Raw genomic sequence first — 19,933 nt, 5'->3', positions numbered from 1 at the left:
AAGTTTAAGCTGATCAAAATGAGATGTGTCTTGTTAAAAAAAAAATAAAAATTACAGTATTATAAACCACATAGGCTCCTCAGCCACCCTTTAGACATGGAAAGAGTTTGTGAAGCCTTTTCAGATTCCTTCTACTGCTCCTGAATACCGCAGGGAGCAGTGAGCTACACCTCATGTTAACAGGTCAACATTCAGGCACTCCAGGTGTTAAAAAGCCAGCCAGTGCTGTATTTGAGCCTGTGAAGGCTGCGAGTAACTGTGAGGAATAAGGATGCTGCCCGGCTTGTCCCCATCCTTTCTCAGTGAGAAAGTGTCATGAGACAAGTGTAACCACCTTCTGTGGCTGCAGTTTGCGTCCTCTGTATAGATCACATTGTAGACTCTGCTCATCCCATCCAGCATAAATTAGTATTTCTCTAATACCTCAGATGGGTCCCAAGGGCTCTCAGGGAAGGGGTTGATCCTCTGACACTATGTTGTAAGAACCTTTGCAGACCTCTGAAGGGGAACCAGAGAAGAGGTCTATACAAGCTGGCAAGCAGGACACAGGATAAGGCTATACATCCCGAGCTGGGGCCATGCAGCAGTTGTTTGTCTCAGCTCGTTAGTTCATCATGGGCCTTTAACCTTACTGCTCCAGCTCACTCAGCTCCACTACAACACATCTGACAAGCTCTCCCTCCAACCTAGAATTTGGACATGGGCCATGTAAAGGGGGAGCCAGAGCACATAATTCACAGAGCGGAAGAAAAGATGGATCATCCAAATAGACTAAGTGAATATCAAGAAATATTTTATTGTACATGTAATCAAAGTTTAAAAAACAGACAAGGAACGAGGGACGGATTTATCTAGCATCTCTTAACTATGCAGGGTACATAAATACAACTAGTAAAGAATGAGCCCATATTAGTACCCTTTGCTCCCCTTCCCTGCCCCAACGAAGGAGGTTATACAAGCGAGACTAGTAATGCTTCAAATCAAGCCTTCTCGGTAATTGCACACTTGAGTTGACATCATTGAAGTATGTTCAATTTCATGAGAGAGTATGTGCCTTCAAAATAGTTGTTTCTAAACAAAAACACTATCTCTTTAGTGGTTTGTAAGGATTACTCATTCAACACCAAGAGTATACTTAAATGACTAATGATTTAGCAGCCATAATTGTCTTGTTACATCTGAACTGACACTACCTTTAAGTATATCAATTATAGAAAATAGATTCCTTAGGTTTAACAATATGTAATAGAGAATATATTATTTAGTGGCAAAACCATAATGTAAGATAGGTGGCTGTCAAGAAGCAGAGGAAGTATTCACAGGGAAGGGGGGGAGCTGCATGCTGAGCAGGGGGCACGTTGACTAATCAGAACTAAAAAAGCTGAAGCTCAGGAGTGCTAGCTGCAAAGGAGTTACACCTCGGTATCACTGGTGTAAGTTTTGGAACGTCTGGTTTGAAAAAGATGCTATTCATCCCATACCTACATCGATCTCCCAGCTTAACTCACAACCCTAGATCCTCCTTACCACAGCACAGTAGGATCTTAAACAGTTCTAGCAATGTAACTCATGTTCAGCCTTACACGCTGCAAGGAAGGCGGCCTCCATTCTCTTCCAAACCCAGGTAGGAAGAAGTCTGAAAGTAAATGCAGAGCATTATCAGGGCTAATTCACCCCTTCAACCACTCAGTTTCCTTCCTAGTTTACACGGGTGAAAGCCTTCAGAGCAGAAAGCTGCATTTATTTTTGATTTATTATTGATTTTCTCTCAATAGCTTAGAAATAAGCCTTCATAAAAAACGTAAGCTATACAGCATGTAGCAAGGGATGAATCAAATCAGTGTGACTAGTGCTAAATCCCAAATTGAAGGTAAGACAAGTTTTGGGATTCCCACAAAAGAGGGGTTTGTTTATTCTTTAGTGGCCCAATAAGCCTAGCAAATTAAAAGACTCTTCGCAAAACTTCCAGAGAAGGCCCATGGAAAGGCAGACAAAGCCAGATCCAAAAGAACAGTAACTAATATACTCTGGATTCTAATGCCCTTTGGAGACTATCAGCTTTTTGGCTTAAAATGCAAGTGAATCATGACGTATGAATGATACCATGATCTTCATCTATTTCAGCCTACAGCATGGTCCAATGCAGATTATTAGTGTCAAGTTACACTCCTAGGACTTGAATTCACTAACACTCATAGCACCACTTGATTGTTGCTGTAAAGAAAGACAGTCTACCCTTAAGTCCTCTGCCAGAAAGAGCCTATTACCTTTGATAGTTGTGCAACACCATCTATTCTGGGCCAGCTGACCTACCCACATTTTTTGTCCTCACACATATGCATCTGTTTTCAGAAAAATCTGAATAGCTCCAAGCTTAAACTCTGTGACATATTACCTTAGCTTTCAAAGTTTTGAAATAAGTTCTCCGTACAATGTTCAAATGTAGGAAATTCACACAACTGACAGACCAATTTATTGACAGTATCTCACTAGTTATTTCCTGTACGGACCAACTGCACAGTCATAAAAGCCTCCCAGCTCTTCTTCATACTTCTCAGCTTTGAAACAGGAAAAGATCAATATAGATATCTCAGGATTAACAGACCTAGGTGCAGGGAAAAAAGCAGCTGTTCTGTACCTCAGTAATTATTGCTCAGTATTTATCTGTTTTAAGCAACACCAAGGCAGTATTTGAATTTATGCTGCACTTAGACAGGTTCCCTACCATTAAAGAAACATCAGCCTTTCCACAGGAAAAAGTCTCTAAAATTTAGCTGGCCATTTTTTCTTAGCCATTACATTTAACAAGGCAGATTTGCTTAGCTTCCCATTCTAACAGCATTATAGAGTTGTCAAAGTACACGGCTCATACCTACGACCTGTCTTTAGAGTAGAGTAGCTGGGCTGCACGTTTTCATAAGAACTACAGAAGTTTATTAGCTATGCTAAAACACTACTTAAAGAGCCTAGAATTGTTCGAAGACTCACCAGCTACCTAAACAGAACAGTTGTTCCACAAAAGTGACTTCACTAATAACTGAACTTGAAGACAAACACTACAAGAAAGCCAATAAAGGAAATCTTGTGTGATCAAAGGTTCTCTTATTGTCTCATCTGAAAGAAGCTACCTGCCACTTTGAAGTATCTCCTCCTTCCATAGGAATAACCAACATACCTTTTGGAGGCAGTTTAGACAGTGACTGCTCAAAAGTATTTCTACACAACTGCTTTTTGGAAGAGAAAATAAGTTATTTTACTATTTGCACAAATCGAATTTACTACACTCATTTTACTCTGATAATGTTTTAGCTACAAGGTTATCTGTACAAGATATATCAGCAGAGATAGCACATCGTTAACACTACATATGTAAACCGAGAAACAACAGGTCCTTTCATCAAGGTGTCATATTGCAGGTAAGCCATTTTACGTTAGTCCAAGAGGCTGCAAAACTGCACTTCCGCACCAAGGAGATTCCCGGTGAGCCCAACAGAAAAGCCGTGCTCTACAAAGGTGACTGTCCATCCTGGAACAGCAGCAGGAGAAGAATCAAGCAACCAGTGTTTGCGGTAATATTCTTAAGAAGGATTCCATTCATTCGGTGCGTATTGCTGTACATAAGGTGCATAAACCTGTTGGGTATGAGATCAGCGTGAAGAGAAGCCAGTTGCAAGGCTGCAACCAACTACCGGTGTCATGTCCCAGATCTGGAAGAAAATATTGTGGAGAATTACATAGCATTATTGTAAGACCTAAGAGGTATTTCTGTAAGAGGCACAGAAGCAAACATAAAGACCTCCCTGGACACAAGGTAACAAAACCTCTTTAAGCTATACTTGAGGAAAACGTCATCAAGTTATACCAGCCTTCCAAACCAAAAGCCAAACTTAGGGCTCAAAAGAGTCTTCTAGGAGTTCTCTGTAGGTCTGTTTTACAAAATGCTATGCAGTTTGTTATAAACATGCTTACAGAAAAACAGGGACACGCTGGAACAGTCTCAGTTCTGACATGCATGGAGGATGCATAGCTTAAGCACAGCAAGATCCTACATCATCTGATTTCCATGTCACTGTTATAACCAGGGCTTTTAGTGGCAATGCTCCAAGAAGCCAGGGAGCTCAGTGAAGGAAGCCTTCATGTTTCATCATGTCTGTGTCTTTAAGGCCACTGGCAGTCTCTCCTACTGCAGCTGCCTGCTTTGTTTGTCCAGAGGACACCAACAGTAACCAGTTCTGACAGCTAGACTCCACATAGTGGAGTTTCAGGTCATTTCCTCATTCAGCAACAGGAGGAACAGTCGGCAACAAATACAATTCTTGCTACCCACAACAGTTAGCTTTATAGCAACAGTTGTCACGTAAGTACAAATAGAGAAAGAGGTACATGAATACCTTCACAATCCGGTCACTCCCACAAGTCACCATTAGCCCTCTGGAGATGTCCATGGACATATGTGAAATGTTGTGTTTTCCTTCATGAAAGGTTGCCAAGGAAGTACGGCTGCAAGAGAACAATTCAAAAGAAACCAGCCATCAGATGAAGCTTGATGGCATCATTATACCAGTACAAAATAAACTTACAAGAAAATTAAGTTGCCTAAGTACTAATAAATCAGTCCTGAGAACTGCAGTGCCATATTAAAGGGGACAGAATTAAATTAGCAAGTCATGCTATGACATTGCTTGAGTAGTTACATAGGTGTGACATTTCCTGGCCTCCTGCAGCCTGACTGTTAATAGTACTAGAGCAGAAGTGGGACACTGCATTAATAAATAATTCTACTTTTGGTTATAAAGTCAAGCTCAGCTACATTTTTTCCTGCTGGCTATAGTGAGTCGACTAGGGCACAGCACCTCTCTCTTTCATAAAACAAAAAGACACCAACAAAAAACCAAATGACAGCAACAACACAACACCCCCAATATTGGCATCTGATTACTTTGGTCCTTTAGCACTCCAGGTGTCCAAGGAGGTGACAGGACAGTGAACAGTGAAGTGTTGTTCATATCGAAATAAAAAGGGGTTTCATTCATTGCTAAGAGTAGTTTAATGAGACAGCAAATGATGTTTAACCCAATTTGCTTGCATGGGGAAAATAATGTTGGGCTGTGATGAATATTCCTGTAGGAACAGTTTTCAGTAAGTGTACGTGAATTAACGCATATACATCCTGGCAGCTGTGATGCATTATCAGGCACCATTTAGCAACTTTAAGTGCAATCAATAGCCTTTACCTGAACAGAAGTCTTGAGACAAATACGTTTCAACTCTAGATCTGGGCTCATGGAAAAGAAGAAATCAAGTGGATAAAGCTGTAATACTACATCTGATCTAAATCAGCTTGCAGAGCCAGCTGAGGGATCTCTGCTACTGCAGTGCAAAGGTGGCCTTTTAGCAGAGTCAGCTTGCCGTGTTTGTGTAGCATTGTGTGTGGATGTGGAGCAGGCAGAAGTGTTTCTGCACCTCAGCAGTATTACTTTAATCTATTACTCCTTAATACTCACTCTTCATCCTTGATTGACTCAAAACAGGAATCACAGACACGGACCTGGAACTCAAATCCCATGATCGGGTAACTTGACCGCTTGGTACTGCACTTGCCACATACTGCTTGTCCACATTTTCTGCAGTGATGCTTCATGGAGGAAAAAGCAAACAAACAAATCACCATATTGTGCCACTTGACCACTTTATCAAGTTTTCACTGAGCAACAACGATGAAGTTTCTGGTTTGCAACCTGTTAGGAAGCAAACTGTTAGGAAGTTTTCTGTTACTTCAAGCAAAGACCAAGGACTCTGGAGTTCTGAAGAGTCTTGCTGGCCATTAATGGGTTTACCTCCTTATTCTCCCTGTCCATCCTCTTCTCCTTTTGCAAGCTCTTTCTGGGAGCAGGGGGAAAAGAGGGCTGAACAAGCAACCAAGAAAATAACAGTCTAAGAAAGCCAGAAACAGATGGGTGTCTTGGTGCCCGTCCAGTCCCTCCAAAAAGAAAGCTGCTTCACTGAACTGAGTACCTTATAACCTTATGTTAGTCTGCAGTTTTCTCAGTTATGGGGCATTGTGTGCTACTTCACACAACACTTGAGGATTAGCTATCCACAGCTTCAGTGTACAGAAATATTCAGAGAAATCCAACGGAGCAGTCCCAGCACAGCCTGCTTTGCCCTGTGATAGAAGTTTGATGCAACACTTTCCATAGAACTTGGAAATTTCTCAGCACTGCCTAGAAGCTGTAACCTCTCAATAAACCCTCACTTCAAAGCAGCAAAAAACCAACAGTTTAAAAGATCTAACAGCTTTAGTGGTTTTCTGTTTGCATTTTGCTTAAGTGCTGAAGTACAGCTAAGCACTCAAACCAGCGATCTCACCTGTCTTAACCCTAATGTCTTTGTGTCCCACATTTGCTTTATATTCCAGAAGAAAGGTTGTTCACACTTCTGACAGGAATCACTTTCTAGCCATTGAGGAGCCTACAAAAGAGCAAGAGATGCAAACAATCAGAATTATTTTTCCTCATACAACAGCCAAGGAAGTTTGTTTTAAGAGCCCAAAGTAAAGTTTTACTTGGAAAGATGCCCTGTCTCAGCTCTAGACGTTACAACAATAGTTTGCCTACGGTATAGTACATAGGAAGCTCAGTACAAAAAACCACAAACCCAAGACTACAGTTACTTGTACCTACACACCTCCTATACTTTTTAAGCCCACAGCAGTAGGTTATGTTACTGTCTTAATAAGAAAACTAATTCAAACATCTACGTTATTAAACTTGCTGCAGGCATTCAAAGACTGCTGCTCTGGTTGCCTAGATGATTTTTAAGGGCTAGTGTAATCCAAGTTGCAGAAGCTATGAGGCAGTCATCCCTTCTAAGAAGGGAGGTCAAGAAGTAAATTCTGAAGTAAATATCTTGTCTGCTTCCCTAGAATTGCAGTCTGAGATAATTAAGAACTCATCTGCACTTTGCATCCTGCCCACATATTCATTATGCATCCCTTCTCCCACCCACATATTTTTCCTGTCATAAATGGACTCAGCCAAATGAAAATAATTGTAGCTTTCACATATTTCAGCACTCTCAGATACTTCAACTGAGCGTCCTTGTAAGGGACGGAAAGAGAGGCACAATATTTTTCATATATAGACTTGAATTAGAACACGTGTATTCTATACAACTTTACACATCTGATGGGGGAGTCTCCCTGAAACGCAAAAGGAAGAAAGCTAGAACAACAAAGAAGCTTTTCTTCTCAATTCACTTACATCCATTGTTGACAGTAATAAAACAATAATACTGTCAGTTGCGCCACCATATCACCATCAATATTTGTTAATACCAGATGTCCAGTTCCTACATCTTCAACCTTGGTTGCATCCCCTACATTTTCAACCTCGATTGCATCCCCTTCCTTCCCCCATGCCAGTGGAAAATACTGTAAAGGGCAGTAACGTTTCCAGCATGGGGGGTGGGGAGGAAAGAAGAAACGAGTCGCCTCTCTGCCAAGTGAGATGTTCCATATTGCTTCTTTCAGTTACTTACAATAGCAGTTTTCACTTAATAGCATTTTTGAGAAGACAATCCACTTTCTGGCTGTCTCTAACAGAAAAACAGGGTATCTTCCTATTCAGGCATTAAATAGGAAGTAAAAACCTGCCAACACTTCCAACACTGTTACTAACATACAGTTGGAACCGCCCAAGATCAATGGTATGGCTGTTAGTGGAGTTACCATTCCTTTTAATCAAAAGAGTCTGTCTTCTAGTCTTGCGCGCATTAGTGTGTATTTGAGAATACCCTATAACATGATTCGCTAGCTAATGCTTCATTATGTTCATCGTTCTTCACGCGTTTAGTTTCTTTGCTTTTGGACTGGGCTCTATTATGTTTTTCTAATGAGTTCTGAGACATCATGGCTGTTCTAAGTTAACCATATTATTTTAATTGTATTAAAACTGCCTATTATTCAGAAGATCCCTTAATTATTGTGTGCAGATCCAGAAGAGAAATGGCCACATCTTGTTTTCCCAATTGTATTCTAAGTCAATTCCTTGCAACTACAAAGATTCATAATATCACAGAAGTTTTGGAGAGATGCTGAAAATGTTAGAATCACATGCAGCATTCAGCGTGTTTAAGGTGACAGCTCAACACATGTCAGAAAAACAGTTCTTACCCATGACACTTGCATTTAAGGAAAAGCAACGGGGCACAGAAGGCTGAGCCTTAAATACTGCTTTATGGGGACAACCAAAGCTAACTTCTATAATTATGGTTTAACCAACGATAGTAGTAATATACATCTTTTCAGCTCCTATGATGGATATGAACTGATGCAGAAAGAATGTACATGGCAGGCTGGTTTGCTGTGTACTGAGATCTTTAGAAAATATATTGTCTGGGGACTGATACTCTACATTATGAGCTGCATCTCAAAACTTCTTTACCTGCTTTGACATGAGTTGAGAACTTATCTCAAGACTGCTGAAGCACAGTCCATTGGTTTCTATACTGTAAAGGCTTGCATGCTTTAGAGAGTTCCAGCAGCAAAGGCTGTAGCCATTCCAGTGACCATGTTGTCTCATTGAGATAAGACTCTAAGCAGTCCCAAGCCTGTCCTGCACTTCTCCTGTCCTGGGAATCCATCCACTGCAATTGGACAGCCACAGATTTTCATACAGGTTTTAATAACATCATTCAGTCTTAAGTTGCAGGCGATATGAGAAAAACAGCCTGCAAAACTGACTAAGCAAAGCCATATCAGCCTCTGAAAAGAGAAAAAAAATAAAAAAGAATAAAAAAATTGTTGATCTAGAACATGACCTTACCTCTTCTCGGCTGATATCCATGTTCCAAACAGCAATTCCCCCATCAGCTGAACAAGATACCAGCTGACGTGTCAGCTGGATGTAACAGATAGCCTGCACCTTGTCACTGCAAACAAAGTAGACACTATTTACCCATACGTATTAAAACAAAGCTTAGTTTCCCACCAAACCCCAGTTTATCCTTGTAAAGCTACCTAGGAAGCCAAAACTGATTTCCAACACTTTGCTAAGTCTACTAAGTAGAGCTATGAAGATGAGAGAACAGATGCTGTCACCTAAGCACTATCATAGCATCAGGATGTTGCCTAGAGCAGTGTTCTTACAGCCTTGACCAGAATATCAGAGGTACAGTTCCATGCTAACATTTGCTGGGAGTAAGCACTGACAGTGAGCTGAGTGTCAACTGGCCCAGAGTGTACATGCAAATTCTCTTCTGTGTTGGCAAGGAGAGCCAGTTATCAAAACAGAGACAACTGGAAAAATAAAGAGAAATATTTGTTTCAAGATACAGGAAGCAGATGGAGCTTCCACTTTTGCTAACAAGTCACAGTATGTAAGCCTGCAGCTGCAAAACAAAGCATGCATTCACCAGTAAGACAGTTTAATCCTAAATAAAGTCATGGCAAAATATGTCTACCCTAAGAAACTAAACAAAGGATCTCAATGGTATTAGACTGCTTTGCAACATCTAAGTTGAATTAAAAAAGCCATTCTGCTTCTCAGAAGAACTTACTTTCCCATTCAGTATGAAGTTTGATGCTAAGTGTGATGTTTGAAGAGAAACTAACAGTGTTATAAGTCTTCACCAGGACACATGATGCAGCAGTAACAGCAGTATAAAGTCCTCCAGTCACTGACTTCAGTTACTTTTTTGTAACCAGTACTCTATTATTAGTTCTTTAGCCATAAAACTAAATCCTCAAGATTTAACAAGAGTTCTAGGGCTAAGGCTATCAGTCTTGATCAAAGGTGGATGGAGGCATCTATGGAATTAGACAAGAGGAGAATGCACTATACAAATACATCTTTAAACATAAACAAGATCTCTACTACCACTGCGTTTCTAAGTAGAATATATCTTCAGTGGTGCACTGCCTGTCAGACTGAACGAAGGCCCTAGATTTAAAAATAGCAGCTAGTGTTATGTGTCTGTAAAAATAAAGAGTTGATTAAATACAGACAACTACCTAATCCCACAGAACTCTGGAGATGTGACATGCTTTTCTGACGCTGAGACCCCCACCCCCTGTCATTTAGCCAATCAGTTTATCACCTCACTGATACACAGAGAACAGGAACATATTGAAACTTATTCTACATGGGTACACAAACATGCTTACACATTAAGTTTCTAGCCCCACCCTCACAGGCAACTCAAGGAAGTATTTACAATACAGAAGCATGCAACTTTTACATAAAGTCCAAGCAAGGTGATTTAGGATTTTTACCCACCTCTTTCTATAACCTACTTTTATGTTATGTTCTCATTACCCATGGTTTAGAAGTATCAAACATGAGCAAAAAAAGGATTTATCAGTAATGCTTTCCTAGTACTGATTATCCTTCTTCCCCCTGAAAGTCTTCAGAGTTCTGCAAAAGGTTATTTTCTCCATTATTCACAAGGATTCAGGTATTTTGCCATGCTGTTTAGTCTTCCTGGGACTCTGTGTTCATTACAGAACATGTAGAAAAAATAAGACACGGTTACATACTGATGTCCCTGGAGCAGCAGCGTTCGCCCCTTCCTTCCACCAATATCCCACATGATAATGCTGTGATCAGAGGCACCTGAGAAGAGCAGTCGTTGAACAGGATCCCACCACAGGGAAGTAATACTTCCTAGGAAAGAACATTCTGCAGTTAGATCTAAGGGAGTCACTCCCCAGCATAATGATGTTCTTCTGGGCTATTAAAGTGAAACCTGAGGTACTCCTTTACTACAGTAACAGATATCGAAAGCCTTAAGGCAAAGGACAGCATGCAACAGCAAGACAGAGTCCTGCTAGAGAGGCAAAGAACATTTGACAATAGAACAAAACATCTCTAAGAAGAAAGTTAGATGCAAAGAATAAGCCAGAAAGTTTGAATTATTAGCTTTCTGCCTCTTGTATTTAGGTAGTTGTTAAAGAGTCAGTAGGCTGCTATGCGATCTTTGGAAGATGAAAAGTACTAAAACTTGCCAAGCAGAGACTAGTATCTACAATACAGTAAGTATTGTACAGTGGCTGCAGGACAGCATGCAATGTTCACAGGTAAACCACCTCACTTACATAACTATTTACAACTTCAAAATAGTTGGAATAAGAAACCAAGTGAGTTTCACTGCTACTATTAAATCTGGCCACTACATACTAAATCACAAAACCAGATTTCAGAAGGCCCAACCTGGCTGTGCGCCTCATTAGTCAGACATAGAAAGAAACGAGTCATCTGATAGTAGCGGTCTTATACTAAACCCGTATATATGGCAATGTAGACAGGAGACTGAAGAAGTAATTTTGTCACTCATGCTGCCTATAGTTTTGAAGTCACTTGAACATTTTATTCCCTACAGACAGCCTTCCCTTTAAAGCATCCTTCCATTGCTCAGTTGTCATCAAAAGCCTTGTTAGTCTGAAAGCAAGACGAATGGTAATTACAGCCCAAATCAGTCTATTCCAGCTCTCTGGAGCGAGAGATTTTTCTTGCCTCCTTTACGGCTACACTGTTTTCAGACTGACCCATTTGGAAACACTTGTCTCCGAGAGAACAGTGACCATTCGCACCATAGAAGGCGGATTTGAGTATTATCTCAGCCTTGCACAGAGTAGGCTGTTAAGTATGGAGAGTTCTGCAAGCTGACTGTTGAAGGACAAGTTCTAAAACCATTTAGACTGCAAAGCAAACCTTACTTGCTTATGAAGTCACAGTTAGGCAAGAGCTAGAAAGGAAACAAGATGAAGTCAGACTTTTGAAGTCTGGCAAACACAGCTGCACTCAGAGAAGAACTAGATGCCATTTAAGTTTAGAGTTACCAGGCCTTGAGAATGTTATGCAAATACTGTGGAGGAAAAAAGGTTACACATAATCTGTTTTGCTTTAAAAAAAACATAAAATAAAAAAGATGAAGGAACTACTATTACACCAATTGAAGAAAAACCTGTTCCTGCCCATCAAATTTAATCGACTTCTATACTAGATCAATTCTTGTTTTGAGGATCACAATCCCCTTAAGGAACTTATATATAAGGCAAAGCTGTCTGCATGCTTACAGCACTGCTGAAGTTGGTGCTTGGAGGCCCACCACAACTCAATAGTAGTGTCGAGATACACTGATTTCAGACTAACAATATCATCTATCGAGGAGTTGCATTTTAACACCGACTAGTGCTAAAGCATACAGAGGTAAAGGAGTCTCTAGGGCCAGGAGAATTATTTTGCTCTTAACTGAAACAATCTGAAATTCTGCTTGAAAGCAGAAGAGGCATTTATTTGAAAATCTCAACTTGCCTCCCTCATTCAAAGCCGGCTTTATCATTTTGCAGTCATCTGTAAATCAGGAGCCTACCCAGCTTTAACAAAGTCTACTCTATACTTACAGCTATGAAACAAGGCAGTCTTTTCCAGTGGGTCAGACACTTATGACTTAGTAATTCACCCCTACCCAAACTAGTCAGCTGATTTGAAAGTTGCCAGTACCACATGGGAAGAGGCATTAAGTCTTGTTTTCTTCTCTCAGCATATTATTAAATTACATATTCTTCTGTGATTTGCATTCTTGCCTTATTCATTACAGTGGACAGTGGCTCCATATCATGTTACAGACTATTTGATATAAGGACTTCAGCTGTACTATGCAGGATGGGACATTTGTCTTTGAGACTAGACACTTTTGATTCTCAAAGGCTCTCTAAATTTCTTGCATATAGCTTAGTTTCAGCTAAACATAGGAAACTGGAGTCTCATTAAGACCGATCAGAACATTAAAGTCAGCATTGTGAAGAATTAGGCAGCTTTTTAGAATCTAGATTGGGGGTTGCTAAAGCTGCTTTACATATTTTTTTATAGTAATACAAGGTCTCCAGAGGGTGGGAAAAAAAAAAGGTAACACATTCTCATCCTTTCTTTTTAATGTTACGGAGACTAAAGTTTTTAAAGGTGGCCATCTAGTGGATAACTTGTGTTTAATTGAATGCATATGTTTACCTTTATTCTTCATCTATAGTAAAAATACCTGTCAGTATTTGTAAGGCAAAGATCTCTAATCAGCAAGAATGTGTCTGTTCTTTAAGAGACAGTCATATGTACGGCTTTTGATAGCTGCTACCCTGCACTAGTTGTTTATCCGACACCTATCCTTAAGAGGTAGATATCCAACTGAATGTCCCGATTTACAAACAGGTACTATCATCTGGGTCAAGTGGAATTTAGAGGAAGAGTTACTTTACCTTCATGCCCTTTGAGTGTTGTGATAACTGAGCTTGTATTCTGCTCAAGCTTCAGGAGAGTGATCTGTCCAGAATAATCACCAACAAATGCATGCCGAGTTTCATAATCATATCTGAACACCAGTCAAGGAGAAGCCTCCTTTGTTCTTTAGAAGTATTTTGCAAGACTGAAACAGATAGCACAGCTGTCAGCTACAGACTCTAAACAAATTGGAAAAGAACATTTTAATATGACAGATAAATATCTACATAACTACTTCCAAAGGGGTTGGAGACTGTAATAGTTAAGCCTTTTTCATTCCTCTCTTCTCCTCACCCTTCCCTACATGTGCAAGTAAGACGGTATGGAAAACAAGTGAGAAACATTTCAGAAAGCCACTGGAGAAGCCATGAGATAATCCATCTCCTACTTAAAGGCAAGCCAAGTAGATTTACACCATTTCTAGCAGATATTTACAGAACACACTCAGGATCTTCTAAAAGAGATGCCAGAACTCCTCAGGCTACTTGTTGCAGTGCAGAGCTACCATTAGGAGCACCTCACTGGACGCTGGGTGCATTCAGTCTTACCTAGTACCCGCTCCCATAAACTCTTAGTTTTGTAGTATGTTATACTAGTTGATGTCCCCAGGACACGAAAACTAAGATACAAGGATTTTGACCCTCCACCTTACAGTGGAAGTACACTCCCAATCTTCTAGCTACTGAGAAGGTGAGACCATCTAATTTCTTGTTCTGCTCTCTGTAGTTTCAAGTTTACTGATGCAGGTCCTTCACCACGGTATCGAAGACTGAACCGTATTTCAGAAAGAGTTCTCTCATTTAACACTGACATAAAAGCCACACCACATCCTAACATGTGATCTACTAACAAGGTGACATATTTGATAAAATCATTACATATCATAACAATTTTCTGATATTCAGTTTTTGTCACTATGTAACTAAACTATGTAAACTAAAGCACAGCAAGCTGGATGGGACCAGATCATTTGCCACCTTTAAAAGGCTTTTGCTATTCAGGATATAAGCAAGAGCTACGAAAAGCCCATGCAGATGATACCACATAACCCAAGAGTTGTGGATCAACTCACCTGTCCTCCTGGAGCCACAAAAAAAACCAAAAGCAGCAGCTAGTAAGATAGTCCATAATAAGCAACAGAAAAGACTAACTTTAAAAAGTCACTATACCAAAAAGCCCACCACCATAAGTGAAAAAGCAGAGGTTTTGTCATCTGTTGACATTCTGAAATCCCTCTTAGGCCTTCAGAATCCCGAGATAAACAATTTGCTTTCAACAAATCCATTAAGTCCTTGAACACGTGATCCTTTCTTCATCTTGGAAGTTCAGGATAGCATTATCCCCACTAATCCAGTAAAGAATAGGCACTGTGCTGTGTTTTTCAGAAACTTACGCATAGGATCATTAACAAATAAATCCTAAGGAACCTCCTGATAGGGAGGCTAAGCACCTAGTACACACAGCAGAAAGCTAGTTCTTCCAAACACAAGTCCAAAGGCAGGATCAATTATAATGCATTTTCAAATGCCAAGGTCTTCAATGGAAATTTATTTTTATCTTGATAGAAAAGGTCATATTCTTTTCTCTGTTTTCATAATAAACTGTTCCATTATTTGCAATAGCATTAGTTATAGAACCCACTGAATTCAAACAGTGAGGCTCAGAGGCACCAGACTGTTCTGTGAACTAGTCTCCTAACACACACACACACAGTATTAAGCCAGTTCTGTGCTGCATTCAGCTGGGGCTAGCTGTACCTGAAATGTTTCGTGGGACACAAAGCCCCTGGACTCTAGAAGGACAGCAAAAAAGAGCAACAGTACAAAAATACAAACCTATCAGCTCTTCAGTCAGTAAGGCAGAGTCTGCACAGGTGGGAGACCCGAGAAGGCTAGACATGCTGCTGGCAAACAAGCGGTTAGCTTTCCTCCTAGTTTCATAGCAATACACAGGCATACAGCAATTCTAGAGAGGTATTTATTTTTTCAAGAGATGTAGTTGACCTCTTTCAGCTTTTAAATCACGCCACTTCTACAACATTACTGCCATTAATCCTCATACACCAACCAGTACCTCCAATTACTGTCGGGCCACATCTAAACTGACACCATTACAAGTGCTAAGAAATAGGTTTAAAATTTAAAGTATTTAACTCATGCTCAAAAGTTTTGATATACGAACTATATTTTAAGCTACTAGGTTTGTAAGTCTTTTACACAGGATAAAGAATACCCTGAAGTCCTTACAGCTGAATACACAACTGGAGTTCTGAAGCTATGACTGCTGAAGTTAAAGACAATTTGCAGGAAAGCAAACTGCACACAAATCACTACTAGGAACTAGTAAAGTTTCAATGTAGCCTGTAGTTTAAAGATAGAAAATATTAACATGGGCAAAGACAGAAAAATTAAAGCAGTCCAAAGGGTTTTCATGATGTTTTATGCTCTAGAATGACTCAAATGCACACTCGCATCTGTTGAAAAAGTAACTTGCTGAGGAGTATACACACCAGGCTATAGATACAGTTACTAGTCACTTCCACAAGATGCTACAGACAAATATCTCAAAATTAGGAACTAGTACGCACTGCCATTTCTGCAACTCAAGGTCACAACATCCCCTTCTACTATCTAACAACAGCTAACAGAAATAAAGGTATCAAACATCTAATCAGAATAAGGGTTTTCAGACTTGCAAGAGATATCACTCTGGCTTTTTACATGAAAAGGAGGGAACAAATTGAGCTAAAGGAATAAAGTACTCGTCCAGTTTCAGGGTAGCAATAATTTTTCAAAGGATACTGTAGACATGAAGCCCAAGAGGTGAAGTAATGTCTCCCCAGCATACTCCCACTCCTGGTGCACATCCAGCTGACACACTTGTCATGACCAGTGCTGATCACCCACTCTGACGTCAGGCAGAAAGTAATAGCAGACACTCGATTCTGATGAGCTGTAGGAAGAAAAAGATTCTGGCTCATTTTTCCTTAAAATCAAAGCAATGGGTTCTTATGTTCTAATTCAGAGAGACATAGGCTGAAGATGATAACTAAGCAATGCCCCAGGGAGACATTTTTACCATACTGTACTTGCCTCTAGGCTGAATTAAAAGGTTAGCATTGTTTCATTTGGTATTTGCCTTCTGAATAGCTTAAGTGAACCCAACATGTCAGTCAGCTAATTTAAGCCTTTCTCCCACAGAGAGAGAAGCTGAGTTCAGCCCAGATACCCAAGATGCTCTGATTAAGAAGCAGGCAAACCCTCAGCTTCCTCTAGTTAGGCCAGAGCTTCCAGGGAGAACATCACACATCTAAAAACCTTAATTGCTTTAAGTGCCTCTTTTCCTGACCCCAGGGGAGCTATGCCCAGATTGAGAAGATGATCAGAGGCTGGAGCACCTCTCCTATGAGGACAGGCTGAGAGAGCTGGGGTTGTTCAGCCTGGAGAAGAGAAGGCTCCAGGAAGACCTTATAGCCCCTTCCAATATCTAAAGGACCTACAGGAACGATGGGAGGGGACTCTTTATCAGGGAGTGTAGTGATAGGAGGAGGGGTAATGGTTTTAAACTGAAAGAGGAGAGATTTAGATTGGATATTAGGGAAAAATTCTTTACTGTGAGGTTGGTGAGGCACTGGAACAGGCTGCTCAGAGACACTGTGGCTGCCCCATCCCTGGAGGTGTTCAAGGCCAGGCTGGAAGGGGCTTTGAGCAACCTGGTCTGGTTGAAAAGATCCCTGCCCATCACAGCAGGGCTGGAACTAGATGATCTTTAAGGTCCCTTCCAACCCAAACCATTCTGTGATTCATACTTTTAAGCACTGGAAAGCGTATCTAGTCCACAGCATTCAAACTGCTACATGTGACAGCAAACCAAAGCCCACCCAGCTTTGTCTGGAATGCTGCCACTAAACAAGAAGTTACATGAGCATCAGAGAGAAGCCCCTCCTGGCCCACAACATGCAAGTACTTCCCTTGACTGAGTTGTCGAGTCATCTTCCTTAGGATAAAGGGAGGTTTTGTTGCTTTAAGAACAAGGTCTTTTTCTCCTAAGCAAGAACTTCTATCAGTGTCAGGGAGTCATAAGACAAACTGCACTTTGTTTTGATACATAATCTGCAGTCTTTAAGAGTCTCCTCCAGGCCTTTCACATTAATATTCCAGTTTTAACCAGCAATCAAGTTTTGTATTTCTTTTAAAGATGTGCAGCCAAATGATGAAGTTGGCTTCTCCATAACTATTAGAACAATCCCTATTCCCCACATACCAGAAAAATAAGATCATTTTCATCCCTCTTGCTCTCCTAAAATGACAGAGAAGGTGAGGACTCTTACCTTCATCTAGAAGTAATCAAGCCCAGTGATTACAGAAAGTAAGGATGGAAATTGCAAATACCAAAATGCACCTTTAGAAAGCTCTTACCTTAACATTCATGCAGCACAACTACTCCACCTGAAGAGCAAAATCTGAACTCACTAGTTCTGGCTCATTACACTTGCAGGCTAATGATGTACTGAACTTAACGATAATGACTGCAACTCGGACTCAACTGACTGAGGATTACTCAATAACAGAACATTTATCTTATGGCAGTTATCCCCAACTAAGCAACAACTAGAAAGTCAGTCAGATTTAAAGCATATTTGGACTTGATTAATCTGTGACGGTGTCCAGTTTCACAACTATTTTAGATGCCTCCCCTTCACACAAATCTTACTGTAGACACTGTTTTACAGTTTACCTGGATACGTCTTCACAAAGTTCATCTTATTGAAGTCCTCTGAAATATGAAACTCCTAAAAGCAAAGTGTAACCATTAGAAAAGATATAGCAGTGATATAAGCAATATTGATACTGAAAAAAAGAACAGTAACCAAGAGCAGGCCAAAATTTGCATAGCAGCAATACACCTCACTAAAAACTAGCAGTTTTTCAAGCTGGAGCATAGCACACTGACACACCAACTGTAAATTAAAGTTATTAATGAACTGCATTTTCAACAGGGAGCACCCTTTCAGAGTCAAGTTTGCTGAAGGGAGATTATAGGGAGAGATAAGATCTCATTTGTCCCCAGTAAGAACAAAGAAAACTGTATCTTGTAGAATTTAGGATTTAAGTATCTGAGACTTCATAATGGACTGATTTAAGTGAGAGTATTCTCTATGTATTAGGCTTATTGAAATTTTAACAGTCTCAGTTTACAATTTCAAGTAGTTATCACTAGAATCACTATTCTATGTAGTTCTGTATAGACTATTCACAGTAGCTATCAGTAAAATCACTATTTACGACACTCATGCAGCATCCAGGCTCCTCACAGGACACTTACTATTTTGACCTTATTTTCATAGAGAAAGGAAACCATTAAAGCATCTACAAGTCACAAGATTCCCCTCCTCTGCCAAGAAAAAGAGGGGAAGAATACAGACCCACTTTCTGTAATGACATCTGTATCTGCTCTCCAGGAGAGGGAGAGCCATTACAGCAAGAGTACAGAAAGACAGAAGGAAGACTTCCCAGAAAAAAATAAAATCAATCCTGCCTCTTGTAATTTTAGAGCTAGTGTTGAAATGTCCACATCATAAAAAGATCTGCAGGAAGAAAATCCAGAGACACGTGCATGGCAAGATACAGGCAGATCCATACTTCTGGCCAGATGCAGCCTAGCTGCAGTTCACAACCCCTGTTAGTCCACTGCCGTGGCACTCTGTCCAGCTTAATGTACTCCTCAAAATAATTTCTCGATAAAGTGTGTTAGTTTGGGTCCACTAGTACACTAATGGCTCAATGACTTCTTGAGGCTAGGTGGCTCACATTTAGCCAGAAGAACCCTTATTTATTTGCAGTCCTCCCATGTACATCTCGGGTGAACTGCCAAGAAGTTCAGCCATTTAGTAGTAGTTGCATTCCAAAAAGAAGGGAAAGAAAACAAATTATCAGCTGCCAGCAACACCTGGTGCTCACAGACAATCTAAGCAATTCTAATCTGCGTTCTGAAGAAAAGTCACAGCAACTTACCATGATAGCTCCATTATCCTGGCCTACAAATATTCGTCTGCTGTCATGATGATACGCCATGGCTGAACATGGCGCTGCCAAAAAAAGAAAGCACATTACAGTTATTGAAATAGAGGTATTAGGATACACATGACTGATTAAAACCAATTCTTTCACTCAGGACACAAGCTGTTTAAGAATAAGTAGCTCAATAGAAATTAGTCTACATAGATAATATCCCTTGGTAAGACAGTTAAATTCCCATATGTGAAGCTGAGGAGAGGTACACCACTAGAGTAAGTCAGATATACCGCCAGGAACCATATGCAACCACGATTTCCTGCCGCAAGGTGCACCTCAGTAAGAGGAATTTTACACAGGCTGAAAGCCCAGCTAGCAGCAACAGCATATGCAGCTAGTTACACTTAAGAACTTGAGCTCCTTAAAATTACCTCAAATGGAGCCGTGAGTTATATACAAGAACAATACTCTTGTTCTTGTATATAACTCTGTTATATACAGAGTTATAAAGAACTATAAAGAACTCTGTTCTTTACAGAGTAAAGTGATAGACAGAAAAATGTAATTGCATGCCAACTTCATATGGAATCATATCTCAACTTCTGCAACTTTAAGGCGACTCATGTTTTTGAGATTACATACAAT

The 19,933-nt window shown here is 40.2% G+C and overlaps 1 protein-coding gene across 1 annotated transcript in view; it reads right to left on the bottom strand.

Annotated features, from left to right (window-relative positions):
* Nucleotides 1-776: 776 nt before the first annotated feature.
* WDFY1 (WD repeat and FYVE domain containing 1) overlaps nt 777-19,933 on the bottom strand; it is a 28,520-nt gene continuing 9,363 nt past the window's right edge. The window contains exons 3-12 of the mRNA XM_063338064.1: nt 19,289-19,362; nt 18,012-18,066; nt 16,076-16,226; nt 13,253-13,365; nt 10,538-10,664; nt 8,826-8,931; nt 6,370-6,471; nt 5,505-5,635; nt 4,392-4,500; nt 777-3,707 (exon numbers count right to left, since the gene is read on the bottom strand). Coding sequence (XP_063194134.1) covers nt 3,648-3,707; nt 4,392-4,500; nt 5,505-5,635; nt 6,370-6,471; nt 8,826-8,931; nt 10,538-10,664; nt 13,253-13,365; nt 16,076-16,226; nt 18,012-18,066; nt 19,289-19,362 — 1,028 coding nt within the window. The 3' untranslated portion in view covers nt 777-3,647. The remainder of the gene's footprint in view (nt 3,708-4,391; nt 4,501-5,504; nt 5,636-6,369; nt 6,472-8,825; nt 8,932-10,537; nt 10,665-13,252; nt 13,366-16,075; nt 16,227-18,011; nt 18,067-19,288; nt 19,363-19,933) is intronic.

Source organism: Chroicocephalus ridibundus, chromosome 6 (assembly GCF_963924245.1).
Source record: "Chroicocephalus ridibundus chromosome 6, bChrRid1.1, whole genome shotgun sequence".
NCBI classification, from domain to species: domain Eukaryota; kingdom Metazoa; phylum Chordata; class Aves; order Charadriiformes; family Laridae; genus Chroicocephalus; species Chroicocephalus ridibundus.
Note: the sequence above shows the minus strand (reverse complement) of the source record. Positions and strands in the feature narration are given on the sequence as shown.